At 42.3% G+C, this 20822-nt stretch overlaps 1 protein-coding gene across 2 annotated transcripts in view; it reads left to right on the top strand.

The window, feature by feature from the left end:
* LOC144605413 (differentially expressed in FDCP 6 homolog) overlaps positions 1 to 20822 on the top strand; it is a 106355-nt gene that overhangs the window by 15162 nt on the left and 70371 nt on the right. The window contains exons 1-2 of one of the 2 annotated variants that reach the window (XM_078420635.1): positions 15895 to 16003; positions 16522 to 16662. In XM_078420635.1, coding sequence (XP_078276761.1) covers positions 16630 to 16662 — 33 coding nt within the window. In that variant the 5' untranslated portion in view covers positions 15895 to 16003; positions 16522 to 16629. Of the gene's footprint in view, positions 1 to 15894; positions 16004 to 16521; positions 16663 to 20822 lie in introns of those variants that run through there. The other variant, XM_078420634.1, reaches the window with a different exon arrangement.

The following is a 20822-nucleotide window of genomic DNA, read 5'->3' on the forward strand; positions in this document are numbered from 1 at the left end:
AGTGGGAAAATGGCCCATGTAGATGGGTAAAATAGTTGACACAGACATGTTGGGCTGTAGGGTGCTTTTCTGTGCTTTGTGATAGTGTGTTGTTGCACGTAACACATGTTTGAAGAGTGTACTGCCCAAACAATAAGAGACTTTACTAAATTCAATGGGGCATATATTCCTCACTAATTATTTTTCCTAAAACTTCATTTTCATAACTGGTTAATAGGTGAGTGATCACTGGTAAATATTGATACCCCACTGAATTGCCTTATCACGAGATTCCATTAATTTAACCCATTTCAGTTCAGACAGAGGAAAAAGTCTTAGCAAAATTATTCAGTTCAAGTGTAGTAAGTTCAAGAGTTTGCTATTTAGTCTTTGGTAGCGCAGCGTGCAGTAGTTTTCTCACCGTTCCAGTTTGTCTATGGTCACTCATTGTGGTTCCAGTAGAAGAACATCTTCCAATTCGTTTAATTTTGTTTCAGTGTAAAAAAGGTTTTTACTGCTTTCCTGCTCATTTTTAGAGCCAAGCTGGTTTCCTTAAGGAGTTCATTCAACCAGATATTCTGCAATTGGTCCACACATTCAACCAGAATGAAGTAATAGCTGAGCCCTCTCCAGAGGACACTAGTGTCATTGAATACTGGTCAGCTGTGGTGTCCACTGAACCTCTCATCAGCTGCATGTAATCAGGTGGAAGAGAAAATGTTCAAGTTTCATATATTGGCCTGAACTGCTGCAATCAAAGAACCATCATGCATTATGTGTGAACACTATTGCTGTTAGTTAACTTGTGTTATTCCAACATACATAAAATGCATTATAATATTTTCTCAGCCCATGCTTAGCTGCCACTCAACATTATTTTAAAGAAATAAACTTATTCTCTGGTGATTCTCAAATTGCTGCTTGTGGGAATTAGCTATGGATAAGTTGACTGCCTCATTTCCTATGTTGCAATAATGATCACACTTCTGAAGTACTGCATTTTGGAACACCCTGAAATGCATCTTATAACTGCAAATCTTTCTTTAAAAGGCATTGTGATATTCTCAGCAGTCTGAAGAAGGGTCTCGACCCGAAACGTCACCCATTCCTTCTCTCCCGAGATGCTGCCTGACCTGCTGAGTTACTCCAGCATTTTGTGAATAAATACCTTCGATTTGTACCAGCATCTGCAGTTATTTTCTTATACTACGTGATATTCTGTGATGTTGGTATCCATGCCTCCTCGTTCCATGTGCAGACTTGGCATGGTGAATTCATGGTCAACATCCAAGCTTGGTGGGACTGTATTTACCTGATTTTTCTCTTGCCTATCCAATCGTAGAGAATCATCAGATATGGCTCTCTTCTGATACCTGTGTTTTGGGTAATTTGTCTCCCAAGGATTTAGCTTAACAAATCTGTTACCCAACTCCTGGTTCTCATTTACTAGATACTGCACAACAATGTCTTTTGAAGATGGGTCAACAGTTTTCACTGATCACACCCCAATCCATCTCAATACTGGCCATCTGGACCCTTCTCTTTAAATTGTAAGAATGTCTGTCTAATGTCCAAAACTGGATGTGTGTAAATCTCCTCCAACCAAGTTCTGGGAAAACGGAAACCATTCCCTTTATCCCTCATCACAACCTCCATTTCCTACCTCTATTGAAGTTCTAGATAAAGCTCTTAAGGATAGTGGAGTCGGGGGGTATGGGGAGAAGGCAGGAACGGGGTACTGATTGAGAATGATCAGCCATGATCACGTTGAATGGTGGTGCTGGCTCGAGGGGCTGAATGGCCTCCTCCTGCACCTATTGTCTATTGTCTTCAGTGGAGCCAGTCTTCTAGTTGAGATGTCACTTAAGCCCTGTAAAACTTTCAGTGAAGCACTTTCAATCATTAGATATAATTGGAGTACAATCTTAGTTTTGTACTCTAATGACTTTGCAATGAAGGCCGTCATTCCATTTTCCTTTAATTCTTGCTGTACTTTGAGGTTTTTATAAAACAATGCATCAAGCTTACTGCACAAAAGATAAAAGCATCGTATTTTTCCACATTACCTGTCATTGTTTTGGCTGGTTACATAACCTCTCAATGCCCTTTCAAAGATAGTAATTTCTAGGCTTGCAAAAGTGATATGTTCCTGTAAAACATTTCTTTTTCAAGTTTTCATAAATCAAAATGTTTGGGTGAAATGTACTATGTGCATTTTTGGTATAATTACTTTCTATGCAGTGACAAATACTACAGGAAAATTGGAATATGCATCCAAAGATTCAAGGGCATGGCAAAAGATTTCTAAATCAAACATTGTAAATGATCCAGTGCTGTAGATGTCAACTCAATCTATACTTTCTGCACTTAAAAATGGGTATAGTGCCTTTCATGTTTATGTTAGAACATCTCAAAATGCCTATCAATCAATAAATACATAAAGTGGCATTACAGTTGTAATGTAGGAAATTTGGTAGCCAATATGCACAGAGCAAGTTCCCATAAATAGCAATGCAATAAAGACCAGACCATGTTCTGCGAGGTTTATTGGAGGATGAACATCGGCCTGGTCATAAGGATTAACTTTGCTACTTTTTGAAGTAATGCCAAGAAATCTCTATGTCCCTCTGTGTGACCAGAGTATGCCTTGATTTTAATATCTCATCCAAAGGATGGCATCTCCAGCAGTACTACATGCTTGTTCCAGCATTGCACTCTTAACCTAGATTACTGTGCTCAAATCTCTGGAGTGGAACTTGAACCCACAAGCTTCAGTGTCAAAATCCAAGTGACCCCCAGCTGAGATTTAATCAAATTAGTTCTACTTTCATTAGATCACCTTTCTAGTCTATTTCTATGCTGACGCACATCCATTCATTTGAGTCTGCTTCTTGATTACACTCAAGTGCTTCCTTTTCTTCAGCCTCTGAGTCACAATTTTTAAATATTTTTGTCACTCAATTTCTTTGCTTTTTAAAAATAGTTATTTCTGATGCCAAATTTAGCATTGGGTGTTTTACATTTTTTTTTAAACCCATTGAATTACAGGTTATCGTTCCAACATTTTACTACATTTTTTAGTTCTGATGCATAGAAACGGGGAAGTGGGAAAATGAAAATATACTAAAATATAACATATAAATAAAAATATAGTAAATTAATAAAATATATAAAATTGTAATAAATAAAATGTAAAATATATAACATGTTACTAAAAATAATAATTACATATAGCAGTCACATCTCTTCAGAGACTTTAAAAAAGTGTAGATGTCAGTGGACCTGTGATCTGCAACTGTGTTATGTTCCCTTTCTCTACTTAGAAAGCAAATGAGAATAACATTGGCTGAATGAGGGAACAGAATATCTCCTTCACAGAGAATTTTGCAAAATAACAAGATAGCTTCCTTGGATGTTCTGGCATATGAAAACACAGTAGAACATACTAAAAAACTGCAGGTCATAATTCCTCTTGTATGAAACTTCACTCTGCCAATGTAAACTTACTCTTATTCCCAATTGCCCATCAGTAGTGATTGCTGGTTTTGTGGCCCCATGAAGGTGAATCTAGAGAGTCACGTGAGGTTTCTTGCTGAAGTCTCACCTGATGTTTGCCAAAATACCATAATGTTCATTTTAGATTTAGATTTAGATTTAGAGATACAGCACGGAAACAGGCCCTTCGGCCCACCGGGTCCGCACCGCCCAGCGATCCCCGCACATTAACACTATCCTACACACACTCGGGACAATTTTTTAAAAACATTTGCCCAGCCAATTAACCTACATACCTGTACGTCTTTGGAGTGTGGGAGGAAACCGAAGATCTTGGAGAAAACCCACGCAGATCACGGGGAGAATGTACAAACTCCGTACAGATGGCGCCCGTAGTCAGGATTGAACCTGAGTCTCCGGCGCTGCATTTTTCTGTAAGGCAGCAACTCTACCGCTGCGCCACCGTGCCGTAGAAATTGCGCGGTGATCTAAGAGGTCAAAATGGTTGGCCTTTTACCATTGAGTGTTTTTGCTGAAAAGCAAAGGTCACGGATAAATAAATGTCTTATTCTTTATGATTTCCATCTCTTTGAATTGCATAGATCATCCAAACATTGGACTGTAACTAAACATGATACTGGTAATATTTAATATAGATTGTACTGATAGGCACTGCTCAAGTCGGGCTTCAATTATTTTGACCTTTAGATTAAATATAAGCAATCTCTTGAGTCTACCTCTCCCATAGCAATTTTCTCCCAAGGTCTGCATGGTCAGATGATAGAGAATTTTTATACATAAATGACTGAACAACCTACAGAATAATCCATATTATTTTTCTGTTCAACTTTCTGTACATTGTTGGCTATTGAATTGATCTGCTGGGGATTGGTGTTGTGAAGGAATAGGGGGGAATTTGGAAAAGTGCTCCTGGAGGTCGATGAATTTGGAAAGACTAGTGTCTTGTAGGAGACATATTGGTTGTTATAGGGGGGTTACAGTGGCCCTCCAAGCCTACCACCAGACATTCCTGGCAGAAAGTGCAGAAAAAGAGTGCCGTCTGTGTGTGCGTACACTTTGGGTGAATCTGCCATACAGGAAAATGGTTGTGCCCACATGTGGGCTTCTGAGGGCTTAGTGCAAAGTAGGTGGGCTACGTTCCATGGGTATGGAGTTTGGATGAAACCCCTAATGCAACCCCTAAAGCAGCAGTCTGAGAGGTGCAGCATCGATCAGTAGCCACATCAATCTTGCGTGATCAGAATCTGGGAAGCTGAGAGTGACTACAATCACTGTGGGCAGAGTTCTCCAGGCACCTGTGGCTATATGTGGGTTGCAGAAGATCACAAACCTCAGCAAAGGATGCAGTTTGAGTTCCGGCCTATAAATAAGTATCGTTTCGGGGAAAACGTGGCGAGTAAAAGTTGGTGGTTCTGAGAGTAAATAAGAACGGCCTTATTTTAAACCAATGAGATTGAAAAATCTCCATAAATAAATTTTAATCATTGCACGAATGTAGACATCGTTTGGGAAATTTCCCACTGATAAACTGTGCTATGGCAAATGAAAATGAAAAAGTAAACGGCAAATGTTCTTGACAGTTGCTACCACACCCAGAAGTGTTTGTAAGGTTGCTCAACTCTGGTTTAAGTTTATGTGAATTTGCTTGGTTGTTTCATATATTCATGTTATAGGAGCAGAATTAGGCTACCAGGTCCATCAAGTCTACTCTACCATTCAATCATGGCTGATCGATCTTTCCCTATCAACCCCATTCTCCTTGCCTTCTCCTCATAACCCCTGACACCTTTACTAATTAAGAATCTGTCAATCTCCGCCTTAAGATATCCATTGACTTGGCCACCACAGTCGTCTGTGGCAATTAATTTCATAGATTCACCACCACCTGACTAAATAAATTCCTCCTTGTCTCCTTTCTAACGTTACATCCTTTTATCCTGAAGCTGTGGCCTCTGGTTCTAGACTCTCCACGAGTGGAAACGTCCTCTCCACATCCACTCTATCCAGGCCTTTCACTATTCAGTAAGTTTCAATGAGGTCCCCCATCATCCTTCTAAACTCCAGTGAGTACAGGCCCAGTGCGGTCAAATGCTCATCATACATTAAACCCAATCGTTCATGTGATCATTCTTGTAAACCTCCTGGACCCTCTCCAATAGCTGCACATCTTTCCTCTCATTTTGGAGCCAAAACTGCTCTCAATACTCAAAATGTGGTCTGACCAGTGACCTTAAAGCCTCAGCATTACATCAGTTTTTATATTCTCTTCCTCTCAAAATAAATGCTAGCATTGCATTTGCCTTCTTACCACCAATTCGACTTGCAAATTAACTCTTTGGGAATCCTGTACCAGTACTCCCAAGTCCCTTCGCATCTCTGATTTCTGAATTATTTCCCTGTTTAGAAAATAGTCTGTGCCTTTATTCCTGCCACCAAAATGCACGACTCCACACTTTGCTACGCTGCCACTTTGCTCACTCTCCCAACCTGTCCAAGACCTTCTGCAGAAACCCTGCTTTCTGTACACCACCTGCCCCCCCACCAATCTTCGTACCACCTGAAAAGTTGGCCACAAAGCCTTCAATCCCCCTCATCCAAATCATTGATATGCAATGTGAGGAGTAGCGGCCCCAGCATCGACCCGTGTGGGACACCATTCGTCACTGGCAACCATCCTGAAAATGCCTCCTTTATTGTGACTGTTTGCCTTCTGCCATGCAGCGAACCTGGTATCCACACTAGTATCTTCCCTCTGATACAATGGGCTCTCATTTTTTTAGTAGCCTCACCTGCAGCACCTTATCAAAGGCCTTCTGAAAATCCAGGTAAACAACATCTGACTCTCCTTTGTCTATCCTGTTATTTACTTCCTCAAAGAATTTCAATAGGTGCATCGGGCAAGGTCTCCCTTTCACAAAACCATGCTGACTTTAGCCTTTGCATCTGCAGTGCCTTGTGTTTTCTCTGAAGTTATGAAAACTAAGTTCTTGACCACTATATACCAAATAAACAAAAATTCAGGAAAGGAGGAATAACTGAACACCATAGTATTAGTGGTTTTGTCTGGTGTACAACATTTAATCTATCTATATACTAAAACTCTCGCTTGTTATCTTGTTTGTGACTGAACTTGAGCCAAAACGGTGCACGATAGCGCAACGATTTTAGGCCCACCTTACTCACCATTGTCACTTTAGTGATAATGCAAGTAGTTTTATTGAAATCGGTGTTATATTTTTAAAGTTATTCACATTTTAAAGTTTAAAAGGAGGGGAGGGGGAGGGGAGGAGGGAGGGGGAAGGGAGGAGAGGGGAGGGGGAGTTGGGGAGGAGAGGGGAGGGGGGGTTGAGGAGAGAGGGGAGGGGGGAGGACAGGGTGCTGCACCAATGCAGCAGAGGTTTGGGCCCAACGGGTCCACTTTGTCTAGTGATTATATAAAGATTACTGTATGAAGGGGTCATGCATGTACTGTACTATCTATCAGAGCTTGACCGAGAGAGAAAGATCTTTTCATTCATACTAAAGCTATTTCACTGCTCCCTGAACATTAGTGTTGGATGGTCACCTCGGCACGAGATATCAGGCATCCACTGATGATTACCTGGAATGCCAAATCAATGGCTTGTCTTCAACTGTTGTACCGCAGGACGAAAGTAACTGTTAAGATTGCCTAAACTGCGCTCTGACTTTGTTTAAGATTCACAGAACATTTTCATTTATTAAAAGATTGGTGACCTGCCACTTCATTAACTAGCAATCCCCAGTGGGGTGGGAGCTGCTTTACATCCTCGTCATCCACCCTGGGTAGTTTCACGGAACTGGCAAAATTTGCAGCAAAGCGTCAACTACTGGTACTCTGAAGCACCAATTGCCACTTTTGATTGTTGTAGTTGACATACGGAAGAGGAGAAGAGCAATCCCCAGTAATCAATGTTTAGTTTAGTTTAGAGATACAGTGTGGAAACAGACCCTTCGGCTCACCGAATCCGCACTGACCAGCAATTCCCGCACATTAACACTATCATACACACCATAGGGACAATTATACCAAGCCAATTACCCTACAAACCTGTACGTCTTATGAATGTGGGAGGAAACCGAAGATCTTGGACAAAACCCATGCAGTCACGAGGTGAATGTACAAACTCCTTACAGACAGCTCCCGTTGTCAGGATCGAACATGGGTCTCTGGCGTTGTAAGTTGCTGTAAGGCAGCAACTCTACCGCTGAGCCACCGTGCCACCACGGTTTCATGGTCCCAAATGGGGGCAGTGCCGAGGGACTACCTGGAAAGACGTGTTGGCAGCGCAGAGGAAGTTGAAGGGTCGAGGAAATCCCTGTTGCAAGGGATTCCCTGGACCAGCATGTGTTATAGAAAGATCCAGCACATTCGCTCAGTTGGAAAACAGGGCCTCGGCCCTCCAGGTTTAAGTTGATTGTCAATAGACAATAGGTGCAGGAGGAGGCCATTCGGCCCTTCGAGCCAGCACCGCCATTCAATGTGATCATGGCTGATCATTCTCAATCAGTACCCCGTTGGGAACATGTTTCCTGCCTCTAACGTGTCCAACCCCTTAATAATCTTATACGTTTCGATAAGATCTCCTCTCATCCTTCTAAATTGTCAAATGCCCCTACATGCTATCCCTGCATTAATCCCAGGTATTGTGTGGGAATGAAATGAAAGCCTCAGAGGGACATTCTGATCTGCTTTCAGAGGGTTTTTATGAGCTATAAGTTTGACCCTTCACCACGAAATAAAGAAAACAGCCTCAATAAGTGTCCGATCAAATCTAAGACAAAAAGCTGTCATTTAATGACCTGTCTGCAATATCCCACAATATACAGTCCGTGATGGAATACAGGGGAAGAAATGTCATTACAGAGCAATTCATTTCAAGAAAGCAAGTGGAATGGTCACTGGAATGTAAGTGAAATTTACAAACCTGTGGCAATTTTATTTGGGGTGTGATTCTGAAGTGGGTGTTGCCCAAACAAAAAAAGAATAATAATATCAGTCTGCAGAAATGTCCCAAGCTGAAACACCATCCATCCACAGATGCTGCATGACCCTCAGTTCTTCCAGCAGTCTGTTTCCTGCTGAATAACATCTGCTTTCCCTTCTTTAAACAAGGCTTCAGATTACACACAGTCACAGGACTTTTGTGGGAAAAACATGGGTTGCAGTGTCCAAAGGTCATGAAAATAGGGAATTCAGGGAAAGTGACCTTTGTGGCATGTTGTAAAGACCAGGGAACTGCAAGAATGCTGGGCAATCCCCAGAATTAATCATATATTTACCCCTGTGCATGTGGCCAGCAACATCTTCACGCTTGCAAGCTCACAGTTCCAAAAAAAATGGTTATCCAACAAATTTGGCACATATGTAGAAACAAGAAACTGCGGAAGCTGGTTTACATAAATGGAAATAGTGCTGGAGTAACTCAGTGGATCAGGCAGCATCTCGGGATATGAAGGGTCCCAACCCAAAACATCACCTGTCCATGTTGGCACACATGATCAGTTGTTCGGCAGGACTCCATTGGTGAGCTGCAGTACCATTCTACAAAGTGTATTCCCCAGAGCTTCTCAGATTCTCAGAGAAATGTCATTCATGGTCGAATACAAAGCTGCCTGAAGGGCAAGGACTGGCTATGTTTTGATTGGACAGCAATTCACAGTATTAGTGTAGATGTTTACGGCTCTATGTAAACATGGGATCACAGACTCTCCAGTTCCCTTATTGTTGGATACGAGGTTCCCTTCTGCACTTGTTTTATAGTCAAGCCCACTTGAACAGAATTAGTTATGAACAAAGAAATATGCAATGCCTGGCAGTGTGTTAAACCTGCTTACAATAAGCCCTTGTGACATAAATTCCATTGCCAGTCCTCCTACCTCCAGAATATGTTCTATACTAAGGTCAGCAGTTCCAAGTATACACATTCTATTAGTTTTCATTACCAGCTTAGTGTGCCTTTACGGGAGATTTGTGGCAAAATGTTAAAGGAAAACTAACAGAAATAAACTGTTGTGGCTTTAGCAAACAACAGGTGGAGCAAAGGATCTGGAAGGAGGTTTTTGGGAAATGTTTTCACAGGATCTGGAAAGCCTTATCTGCAAAGGTGGTGGAAGCTGAGGCAAAACATAATTTAAAAAGGAACATTAGACAGGTAGATGAGGAGAAGGGGGAGATTGAGGGTTTTGCAAACAAAATCCAGAATTGTAGTACTGAAGAAGACTCCCTTTTCAAAGAACCACCAGGCACTTGATGGCTCCATTTCTATCAAGTGCTTAGATTTTTGGAAATAATATTTTACGTAATTTGAATTATGGTACAATCCAGAGCAAGCAAGGATCTGTCATCCTTGGTGTAGATGAAGCGTGAGCAATTTCAATTAATGCTGGTGAAAGAGAGACAATTTCTTGTGAACTATGAATGTTTTGTGTTTGTAACTGTTCATTTTGTTAGCGGTCAAATAATCTCCACTTCAGACAACTTCAAGGAGGGAAGTTGAGGGGTACAGGGGGTCCTTGGTGTATAATTCTAAGGATCTGAGAATATGGCAGTGCCAATGAATAATCACATGGATAATCAACTGAGATGTGTAAGAGTGGGTAAGTTATGGTACAACTTCAGCAGGGAACAGCTGAGGTACCATGTGCAGTTCTATTCACCATAGGAAACATATGGAGGGTGCAGAGGAAGTTCATCAGTAAATTGCTTGGAAGGAGTGCCTTAGTTATATGAAGTTTGGATAGGCTGGGTTCATTCTTCTCCAAGGTATGGAAAATTATAGGTCAAGTGATTAATACAAATTAATACAAAGGATTAATACAAATAATAATACAAAGGATTAATACAAATGACAGCATGGACACAGTGGGTCTCGAGGCCTGTTTTTGTGATGTATGACTCTATGGCTCAGTCATCCTTTGAATTAACTTGGATATGTACATTGTGTGTGTTTAAACCGAAGCCACCCATTAGCAATGCGACATTTTTTCTCAACAATAGCACAAGGGCTGTGAGTTGAAAGCTACCTTTGGCCGGGGCCTTTGATAATTCTGCATGGACAATTTTTGATTCTTCATTTATTCTGGCAGTCAAAAGATGTTTCCACAAAGCTTTGAATGGCTGATGGGTGGAGTAAGTGACACGGGCTAGAGGTGAAAAGGAGACAACACGTGTCCCGTATCTGACACTCTTTTGTCTCCTTTTCATCTTTAGCCTTTCTTACTTGCTCCACCAACCTGCCTATCAAATCAGCTTGGGCCATAATGCTAATAGACTTTTTAAATGCATAATTTTGTGTTTGGTGCATTTCAAAGTTGGCTCTGTGCTGCTCTGATGGTGGGTTTATTTTGTGACGTGTTTACGTAACCTAGAGGGGATGTGAACACTGATGTTTTCCAAATTGTTCCAGGTGACATTTTGCAAGTTAAAGCTGATACAAAAACTCTGAAGAAATTCAAGAAGTTATGGAAACTGACAGCTTTGTCGTCGTCCAATTAACGGCAGTTAATACGTAGTAGAGGAAGTGCAAGGCAGGAAACCAGCGTTGTTGATTATGAAATGGATCATCTGCCCATTTTTAATAATTTTCTATGTGCTTTAGAAATACAATTGTAAAAGTGATCAACACTTTCTTGTTGGAAGTATCTGGGAGGAAGTTTAATGAGCAATGTATACAGATTGTGGACCTGCATAACCTGTGCACATTTTAGCATAGACTTGCTGTTTGTTCCTACGTGACCCAGAGATCTTATCATGAATTTCCTGTAAGATCTGATGAAATGCACACGATGAAAAAAATGGTAGCGCAGTATTTCTGTGTCTAGATCTGTACAATTTAATATGTTCAAATAAACATTCTATTTGCAAGTTGACTTAATATCTTAAATGTTGAAACATTTGCCTGAATAAAATTCGATCTTTGAAAGAGTTGGCGAATTATTTTTGAATCTGGTTTACTTAGAATATGAGAGGAAATGTTTTCAAAGTTCGATATATTGCTATGGTGATACAGGAGACTGTAGATGCTGGAATCTTGAGCAAAAAAAACAAAGTGCTGGAGGAACTCAATGGGCTGGCCAGCATCTCTGGAGGGTAATGAACAGATGGTGTTTCAGGTCAGGACCTTTTGCCAGACTGATGGAGTAGAGGGGAGAAAGCTGGTTAACGAAGGTAGGGGAGGGGCAAACAAGGAACTGCAGAGTCTGAAGAAAGGTTCCAACCCTAAACATCAGCTGTCCATGTACTACAGGGATGCTGCCTGACCCACTGAATTACTCCGGCATTTTGTGTCTTTCCCAGGGGAGGGGCAAAAACTCGCAAGTGATAGGTGGTTGCATGAAGAGGGGTGGTTGGAAGGTAGGTGGAGATAGTAACAAAGGTTAGAGGTGAAATGGCGACAAAATGGTGTCAGATAAGGAAGGAAGAGGAGGAGTGAAATGTAAAAAAATGGAGGGAGGGATATGGGTGGAAGGGGATTGGGGGGATGAAAAAGGGGGGATAAAAGGGAAATGGTAGTCTATGAGGAGAGATAGTTGGGAGATGAGTGGAAGGAGGAGGAGAAAGAAACAGGGCGGTAGGGGTCATGGAGGAACGGTGTGGGTGGCGGGGGTCATGGGAGAAAGGTGTGCACATGGTGGAGGGGTGTGGATGTAACCACTGTGGGGAGCACAGTGGCGCAGCTGGTAGAGCTGCTGCCTCACAGTGGCAGAGATTTTGGTTCGATCCTGACCTTGGGTGCTCCCCGTGTGAAGGGTGCACATTCTCCCGTTGACCACGTGGGTTTGCTCCGGGTGCTCTGACCCCCCCGCATCCCAAAGATGTGTGGGTTATAGGTTAATTGGCTTCTGTAAATTGCAATCCAACTTGCTTGAATTTTGCCCACAAATCCTTTAATTTCTTCCAACTTGAGGCATAGGCAATGAAAGGCGGTGCTGGCTCGAAGGGCCAAATGGCCTCCTCCTTCACCTATTTTCTATGTTTCTATAGCACCAACTCTGTTGGTGACTTCCTGTAACTCAGCTGACAGTTGTCCTTCTACTGGACTGTGTCTGTTGGCCCCATCCTCCCACTCATATCACATTAGGACCTCGGGCACATGGTAACAAAGGGATGAGTGTAGCCCATTTCTCTCTAACAACGTAGGAGATGAGGAGGAATTTCTTTAGTCAGAGAGTGGTGAATCTGTGGAATTTATTACCACAAGTGGCTGTGGAGGCCAAGTCATTGGGTATTTTTAAGGCACATTCACAGATTCTTGATTAGTACGGGTGTCAGAGTTTATGGGGAGAAGGCAGGAGAATGGAGTTCAAAGGGAAAGATAGATCAGCCATTATTGAATGGTGGAGTAGACTTGATGGACTGAATGGCCTAATTCTGCTCCTATAACTTATGAATTGATTGCCTTCTAGTTTTCCTTATCAGGAGTTCGAGCATGATTTACTGAACAGAATGGAATTCTTTTATTTTTCAATCAACATTATCAGAACCAGGTCATTCATCATGTTGCTATTTTGGCGATAGACATGTAAGAGAGAGATACTTGCATATCATACATAATAATGTGAGGGATGGGGTTCAAAACTTTAAATTCCTATTAGTAAAATGAAATTCAGTAATACTGCATTTGCACTCCTGTAATCTAAAACATAGCACAAAAAGTAAGGAAATTTGTGTTTGGTAGATTATTTCTTTGTTGTAACAATGCTTCTTGGCAATAAATCTTATACCGTTGGAAAGCCTGTTTATTTCCCTTTTAAATGGTGCCACATTTGTAAGGAACATGCATTTGTGGGATGAGCAGCAGAGCTGAGTATATGGGTTGCGCCCATGAAAATTTTGCCAAATCTTCTCTGCCAATGCCAAACAGCTTATTCTGCTGTTGCTATTGACTCTTGTTTTGAGCTTCTGGTACCCCCAGGTGCTGACAATCAGGCACCTGATTGGCAGCATCTGTGATGGGCCCTGCTACAGTGGTCAGTAGGTGTCTGCTCCAAGAATCGGCATGCCACGTTTGACTGATCTGGATAGGGCCCGTGCAATAGGGCAACTTCAAGCTGGTGTTCCGCAAAACCAAGTTGCGGCATTATTTGGAGTGAGCCCTAGTACCATCTCCAAAGTGTAGGCCAAGTTCCATATAACGGGGGATGTCAGAGACAGGCCGCGAAGTGGGCGTCCCAAGAAGACGACACCCGAAGAAGACCGTTTCCTCACCCTGTCAGCACTTAGGAACCGTAGGCTGTCTTCTACAGATTTGCAGTCAAGGTTTGCAGGATGATATGGCCGACGGCTCTCTGCCCAGACAATTCAGAACAGACTGCACGCAGCCGATCACCGGTCTCATAGGGCTGCCAGGAGGCCTGCCATGACTGCCCTTCACCGTCAGGCCCGTTTGCGCTGGTGTCGGCAACACGTGCACTGGAACCTGAACATGTGGAGGAACGTTATGTTCAGCGATGTCCAGATTCTGCCTACGGCAGTTGGATCATAGGGTCAAAGTGTGGAGAAGACGCGGAGAACGCTATGCTGATTGCTGCACCGATAGAGTAACATCTTTTGGTGGAGGCAGTGTGATGGTGTGGGGCGGCATCTCCCTCACTGGAAAAACGAGGCTTGTCATCATTGGAGGCAATCTCAATGCAGAGAGATATCGAGATGAGATTCTGCAACCAGTGGCAATCCCATATCTCCACAGTCTGGGACTGAACTCTATCCTCCAAGATGACAATGCTCGCCCCCACAGAGCAGGGTTTCTCAGAGACTACCTCCAGAATTTGGGAGTGGAGAGGATGGAATGGCCTGCTAGCAGTCCTTACCTCAACCCCATTGTTCGTGCCAGAGTGACCAACACAACCACGTTGGCTGACTTGCAACAAATGCTGGTTGAAGAATGGGATGCCATCCCACAGCAGTGTGTGACCAGGCCGGTGACCAGCATGAGGAGGAGGTGCCAGGCTGTTGTGGCTGTGTATGGTTCTTCCACACGCTACTGAGGCTCCTGTTTATTAAATGAATAAATTGTTAAATTGCCAATATGTCTTGTTTCTTCAGACTTCAATCATCCAATCCACCAAACAACACCGAACAAGTCAATGGCAGAATAAGCTGTTTGGCACTGGCAGAGAAGATTTGGCAGATTTTTCATGGGCGCAACCCACATACTCAGCTCTGCTGCTCATCCCACAAATGCATATTCCTTACAAATGTGGCACCATTTAAAAGGGAAATAAACAGGCTTTCCAGACACAAATTTCCTTACTTTTTGAGCTATGTTTATATACTAAAACTCTCGTTTGTGATCTTGTTTGTGACTGATCCTCAGGCAAATCGGTACACGATAGCGCGACAATTTTAGGCCCACCTTACCGTTGTCACTTTAGTGATAATGCAAGTAGTTTTATTGAAATCGGTGTTATATTTTTTAAGTTATTCACATTTTAAAAGTTTAAAAGAAGGGGAGGAGGAGGGAGGGGGAATGGGGGAGAGGGGAGGGGGGGTTGAGGAGATGGGGAGGGTGGGGGGGAGGACAGGGTGCTGCACCAATGCAGGAGAGGTTTGGGCCCAACGGGTCCACTTTGTCTAGTACCATTTTATTTGCCTTCAAACTGTATGATCCAGTTGCAAAATCTTTACTGTTGGTCACAGCATCAAATTATTGCTGAACAAAATTGCCTCTCTGGAGCGTGGCTTTGAATGAAATCGTGAAAGCAAGATCGCTGGTGTTATGATGCAGTAAAGCTGGATACCTTGTACGTTAATTGATCTTGAGTCATGATCTCACAGCCGCATGGCCAGGGAAGTGAGATATTTGTCACTCCTGTGGCACCTCGTCTCTATCTAATGGAATCTTCAGCAAGCAATTGAAACCCTGCATAAACTGCATACCTTCCCGATGATGAAATGGAATAGATTTAAACTTGTCACATGGATGTAGAATTGGCTTTGAACATTGACTGCACATTATAGAAATGAAGTCACTTTACTTCCACTGAATTCTGCTGGCAATCAATCCAAGATGCCTACTTCTTTCTACGATACCAACCTTCAGTGTTGCTTATGCCCCGATGATTCCTTGACTTTCTGTTGTACTCCTGAATGACCCGCCTTTATTATAATCCGGTGAATGCACCACTAGCCACAGAACCTCTCTTTCTGCACCTAATCTTCCTGTTTCATATTCGCTTCTTGTCATCTTTCTTTCATTCAATTTGGCTTCCCTTGCTCTGGATTCTGGAAGAACAGGCTTTCATTTACATAAACACCTACTCCAACCTCAGGATTGTGCAAAGCACCCTTACAGCTTATAATAAACACTTCATGCTGTCAGTGTTCAAGGATGCAGCAGTTCGTTTGTACATAAACATTAATGAACAAAACTGGTTGCAAAATCTGCTTCAGTAATGTTGTTACTGGAATAAGTCTTCATGGTTTGGTGCCGAGAGATTTTTAACATCTAATTGACAGGATGGTCCTCTGCCTATGCTCTAACTGAAGGTAATTCCATGTGTCTGGCACTCAATGCATGGTGTATTTTTGTTTTAATCTAAATATTGTGCTGAGAGCTAGCCTTGATTGACCTCCAAAGACGTACAGGTATGTAGGTTAATTGGCTGGGTAAATGTAAAAATTGTCCCTAGTGGGTGTAGGATAGTGTTAATGTGCGGGGATCGCTGGGCGGCACGGACTTGGAGGGCCGAAAAGGCCTGTTTCCGGCTGTATATATATGATATGATATGATATGATTGCCTGAAGCTGATGTGCAATGTTATCGCTCAGTGAATAGTGACACTGTGAATTAGAGAGCAGTGCATATATACTGACTTCTACCACAGAAGACTAGCAGGTTTGTTGGTAATTGAATCAGAGCTGATGCCATTTTGAAGGGCCCTATTCCTTCCACACACTGCTTGTTGCATTTGTATTAACGATCCTTTGCAAAGAAGGGTCCTGGTTGAGTTTAGTGGCAGATATGAAAGAAACGTAGTAACTTTGTGCGTGTTATTGTCTTTCAGGTCTTGTCTCATAATCTGTGTACAGTGTTACATATCCCACATGACCCAGTGGCACTTGAAGAGCATTTCAGAGATGACGATGATGGACCTGTCTCCAGCCAGGGCTATATGCCTTATCTCAATAAATACATCCTTGATAAGGTAATCCTTGTTTAACTAAATGTTTCTTTATCTCTGTTTAGTCTTAACGTTTAGATTTTGTTTTTCATGCCCTCAATCCAGGGGAATGGGGAATCAAGTTATTGTACTGCTGGGCTTGGATGCAAGTTTAGTTTAGTTTAAAGATACAGCATGAATTCAGGTCCTTCAGCGCATCGGGTCAACGTTGTCCATTGATTACCCCTTCACACTAGTTCGATGTTATCCAATTTTCGCATCCATTCCCCACACACTGGGGACAATTTACACAGAACAGTTAACCTACAAACCCGCTCGGCTTTGTGATGTGGGAGGAAACTGGAGCACCCCAGGGAAACCCAAGCGGGCACAAGGAGAACATGCAAACTCCACCTGAGGTCAGGATTGAAATGGAGTGCAATGCAGGAGGAGACCTTCCTGGCCAATGTTTGGCCACGTGGTCCACAGTTTTTTGCATGATGTGATAACACTAACAAGAGAAGTCTAGATATTCATGGTGATCCCTGGGATCTCAGTAAATATCCCCAATGTTATTAAGGCTAGTTAATCTTTTTATATTATCTGCAAATAATTTTGGGGTTATATGTAACTCAAAATGTTACTGCTAATAGAAAATAACTTCTTTATTAGATTTTATTTTTGGCTGCTTTTTTGGCTAATATGCACAGAGCCAAGGAGATAGAGGAAATGTGCAGTCATGGCTAATGATTTGCCTTTAAATATTCTCAAGATACTTAGCCATCAGTTGACAAGATGGTGACCTCTCAAAAGCTCATCTTAAATAATTTATCAAAAGTCAATGCTAGGCTAATGCATTGAAGTGATGACTGGTACTGGAAACTATACATTGCAGAACATCCAAAGGATGATGTGACTTGCTAAAGAATCTTTGCACAACATACCAACAATTGTTTTGTATGTGGATTTACTGCTGCAAAATCAAGTAGCTTGTTCATGGATGAAGAGAGATTAAAGGTGTTTATGGGGCTGGCTGTGGTAGTATTTGAGTGGGAGAGATCACAGCCTTGGAGGGAGTAGTTATCTTGAGGATGAAATCTTGGAGATGGTGTGGAGAAGGGGGAAGGTGCTTGGCCATTGGTGCCTTGTGGCTTTTGGTGGACTGGAGTGGGATGTTGGAGTGAAGGGTTGGGGTAGTGGGTAAGATTTTGGAAGGTAGTGGGATATGTGGGTGGCTAGATTCGCAGTGCTGTGGTATGATTGCTGCAGGCGGTCCCTTTAAACAGCACTGCTACAGAGCAGCATTACACAGGGAAAGCAGTCATCACGTGTGACTGACAGAGAAGTCAGGTGAGGTTGACAAAATGGTCAAAATCATATCTTGAAATTTTTGATCGCAGGTTGGGGCAGCTGATAAGGTTAAGTTGAGAAGGATAGGCATTTGGTGAAGTGTCAGATGATTTATAGCCAAAACAGTCCTTCTGAGCTCATGGACGAGAAGTCGACCAACATTCGTATTGCAATATGCTGCGAGGAGCTGAGATACTCCATAATGGACTTTTCTGACATCCATCAGGTGATTGGAAATATTGAAACACGTGTTAATACAAATACATGCTTCTCTAACTTCCCTATGATGTGTCTATCAACAAAAATGGTCATCTTTACACATTGGGCCCCTATCGCTCTACTCTTTTCCTATCCAATTACTTGTCCAAATGTCTTTTTAAATGTTGAAATTGTACCTGCCTCTACTACCACCTCTGGCAAAGCGTTTCATATAACTACGGATAAACCTGCCTCTCTGATCTCATTTAGATTTCTTCCATATCACTTTAAACTTATGCCCTTTACAATTTTAGGCTCTACCCTTGGGGAAAAAAAGACAGACTATCTACCCTATCTATGCCACACATTTTCTAAACTACTGGAAGGTCATCCTTCAATCTCCCCTTATCTTGCAAGAATAGACCCAGTATATCCAATCTCTCCTGATAACTGCAGCCCCTTATTCCAGGCAACATTTTAGTGGATCTCTTCTGCACTCTTTCTAATGCTGCCATATCCTTCCTGCAGTGTGGTGACCGGAACTGAACACAATACAGTAAGTGTGGCCTGGACCAATGATTTGTACAATTGTAACATGACATCCCAACTATTAATCTCAATGTCTCGCCCTATGAAGGCATGCAGGCCAAATGCCTTTTTTCACCACCCCATTTACCTGTTTTGTCATTTTCAGAGAACTATGAACTTGCACCTCAAAATCCCTCTGTACATCAACATTGCTGAGGACCCTATCATTTACTGAATATATCCTGTTACTATTTCACATCTAAAAATGCATCACCTTACATTTGCCTAGATCAAATTCCATCCGCAACTGCTCCGCTAACATTCCAACTTATCTGTGTGCCCCCTGTAACTTTCACAACCCCCCTTTGTTATCTACCATTCCACCATTTGTTGACATCAGCAAACTTTCTAATCAATCCACCCATATTCTCATCCGTCATTTATTTATATATCAAACAATAAAGGTCCCGGAACTGATCCCTGCTGTTCAACATGGTTATGAATTTCCAGTCCGTAAAACAGCCCTTTGCCACTAATCTCTGCCTCCGATCATCCAGCCAACTTTGAAACCAGTTTGCCAATTCACCTTGGATACTGGGTGCCCCAACCTTCTGGTCCAATCAACAATCTGATACCTTATCAAAGTCTCACTTAAAGATAATGTATACCACGCTGATTGCCCTGCCTTCATCAATTTTCTTAGTTACCTCTTCAAAATACTTCAATCGGACTTGTATGACAGAATTTGCTTTGTATAAAACAGTTGACTACTCGTGATTAATTCCTACCTTTCCAAGTGAACAAAAATCATGATCCTCAGAATTGTTTCCATTAATTCCCCTATTTGCTTGCTTCCCATATCATCCTCGGATAGAGCACATCTGGCCCTAGAGATTTATCCACCTTCATGTGTACCAATGTCTCTAACACTTTCTCCTTCCTGACAGGCATGTTCCAGAGTATTAGCATGTCCATTCCCTAACTCTGGTGAATGCCAATGGGAAGTATAAATTTAGGATTCTGTTCATATCCCATGGCTTCACACGTAGATTTATCTTGTGGTCCCTGAATGGACCTACTCTTTCTCTCGTGACCTTCTTGCTTAATTATTCTCCCTAATCCTACTTCCCCATGCCATTTTGTCTTCACTTTTTGCCCTTCTAATTTCAAAATGCCAGTACATAACATATGCTTACATCTTATTTTCCTTTTGTTAACCAAAGTTTCCTTGCAGGGATGTGTTGCCTCTGAGCTCTTACTATTTGGCCTTTAAATGCCTCCCACTTATTTGATGTGGTTTTTCCCTCTGGTAACTGCTCCCAATCAATTTTGATTTGTTCCTGCCATCTTGTTGAAATCATCTCTCTTCAATTTAAGATCTGAACCCCTAGGACTAACCTTGCCTTTTCCATGACTAGCTTGAAAGTTACCAGGTTATGGTTCCTGTTTCCAAAGGGTTCTGATGCAGATACTGGCACCACTTGCCCATATTATTTTCGAAGATAAGTTTGAGTACAGCCTCTTCCCTCATAAGACTCTCTACATCTAGATACTAAAGCTCTCGTTTGTTTGTTTGTTTATTCCTGAACTACAGCCAAAACGGTACACGATAGCATGACAATTGTAGGTCCATCTTACTCACCATGGTGCTAATGGAAGAAGTTTCATTGAAATCGGTGTTATATTTTTAAAGTTATTCACATTTTAAAGTTTAAATCTATCTCCTAAGGAGGGAGGGGGTGGAGGGAGGTTAAGGGGGGGTTGAGGGGGATAGCATGGTGGGGAGGGGAAGGGGGAAGGGGGGCAGGGGGGTTAGGGGAGGGGGAGGAGGAGAGGGGAGGAGGAGAGGGTGTGGCACCAATGCAGGAGAGGTTTGGGCTCAACGGGTCCACTTGGTCTAGTACTACTTAGAACACATCTCATGAATGTGCCTTACAATTCCACGCCATCTAAGCCCCTACAACAACACCAGTCAATATAGGGAAAGTTAAAATCCAGGGCCAATGTGATGAGCCTAGATGTGCATGATGGTTGGCATGGATTAGTTGAACTGAAGACATTGTTTTGTGCACTGCAACTCTTTGATTGTGTGATTCAACGAGTGACTGGTTCTGTCCCAAACACACTTT

This window comes from Rhinoraja longicauda, chromosome 24 (genome assembly GCF_053455715.1).
Source record: "Rhinoraja longicauda isolate Sanriku21f chromosome 24, sRhiLon1.1, whole genome shotgun sequence".
NCBI classification, from domain to species: Eukaryota; Metazoa; Chordata; class Chondrichthyes; order Rajiformes; family Arhynchobatidae; genus Rhinoraja; species Rhinoraja longicauda.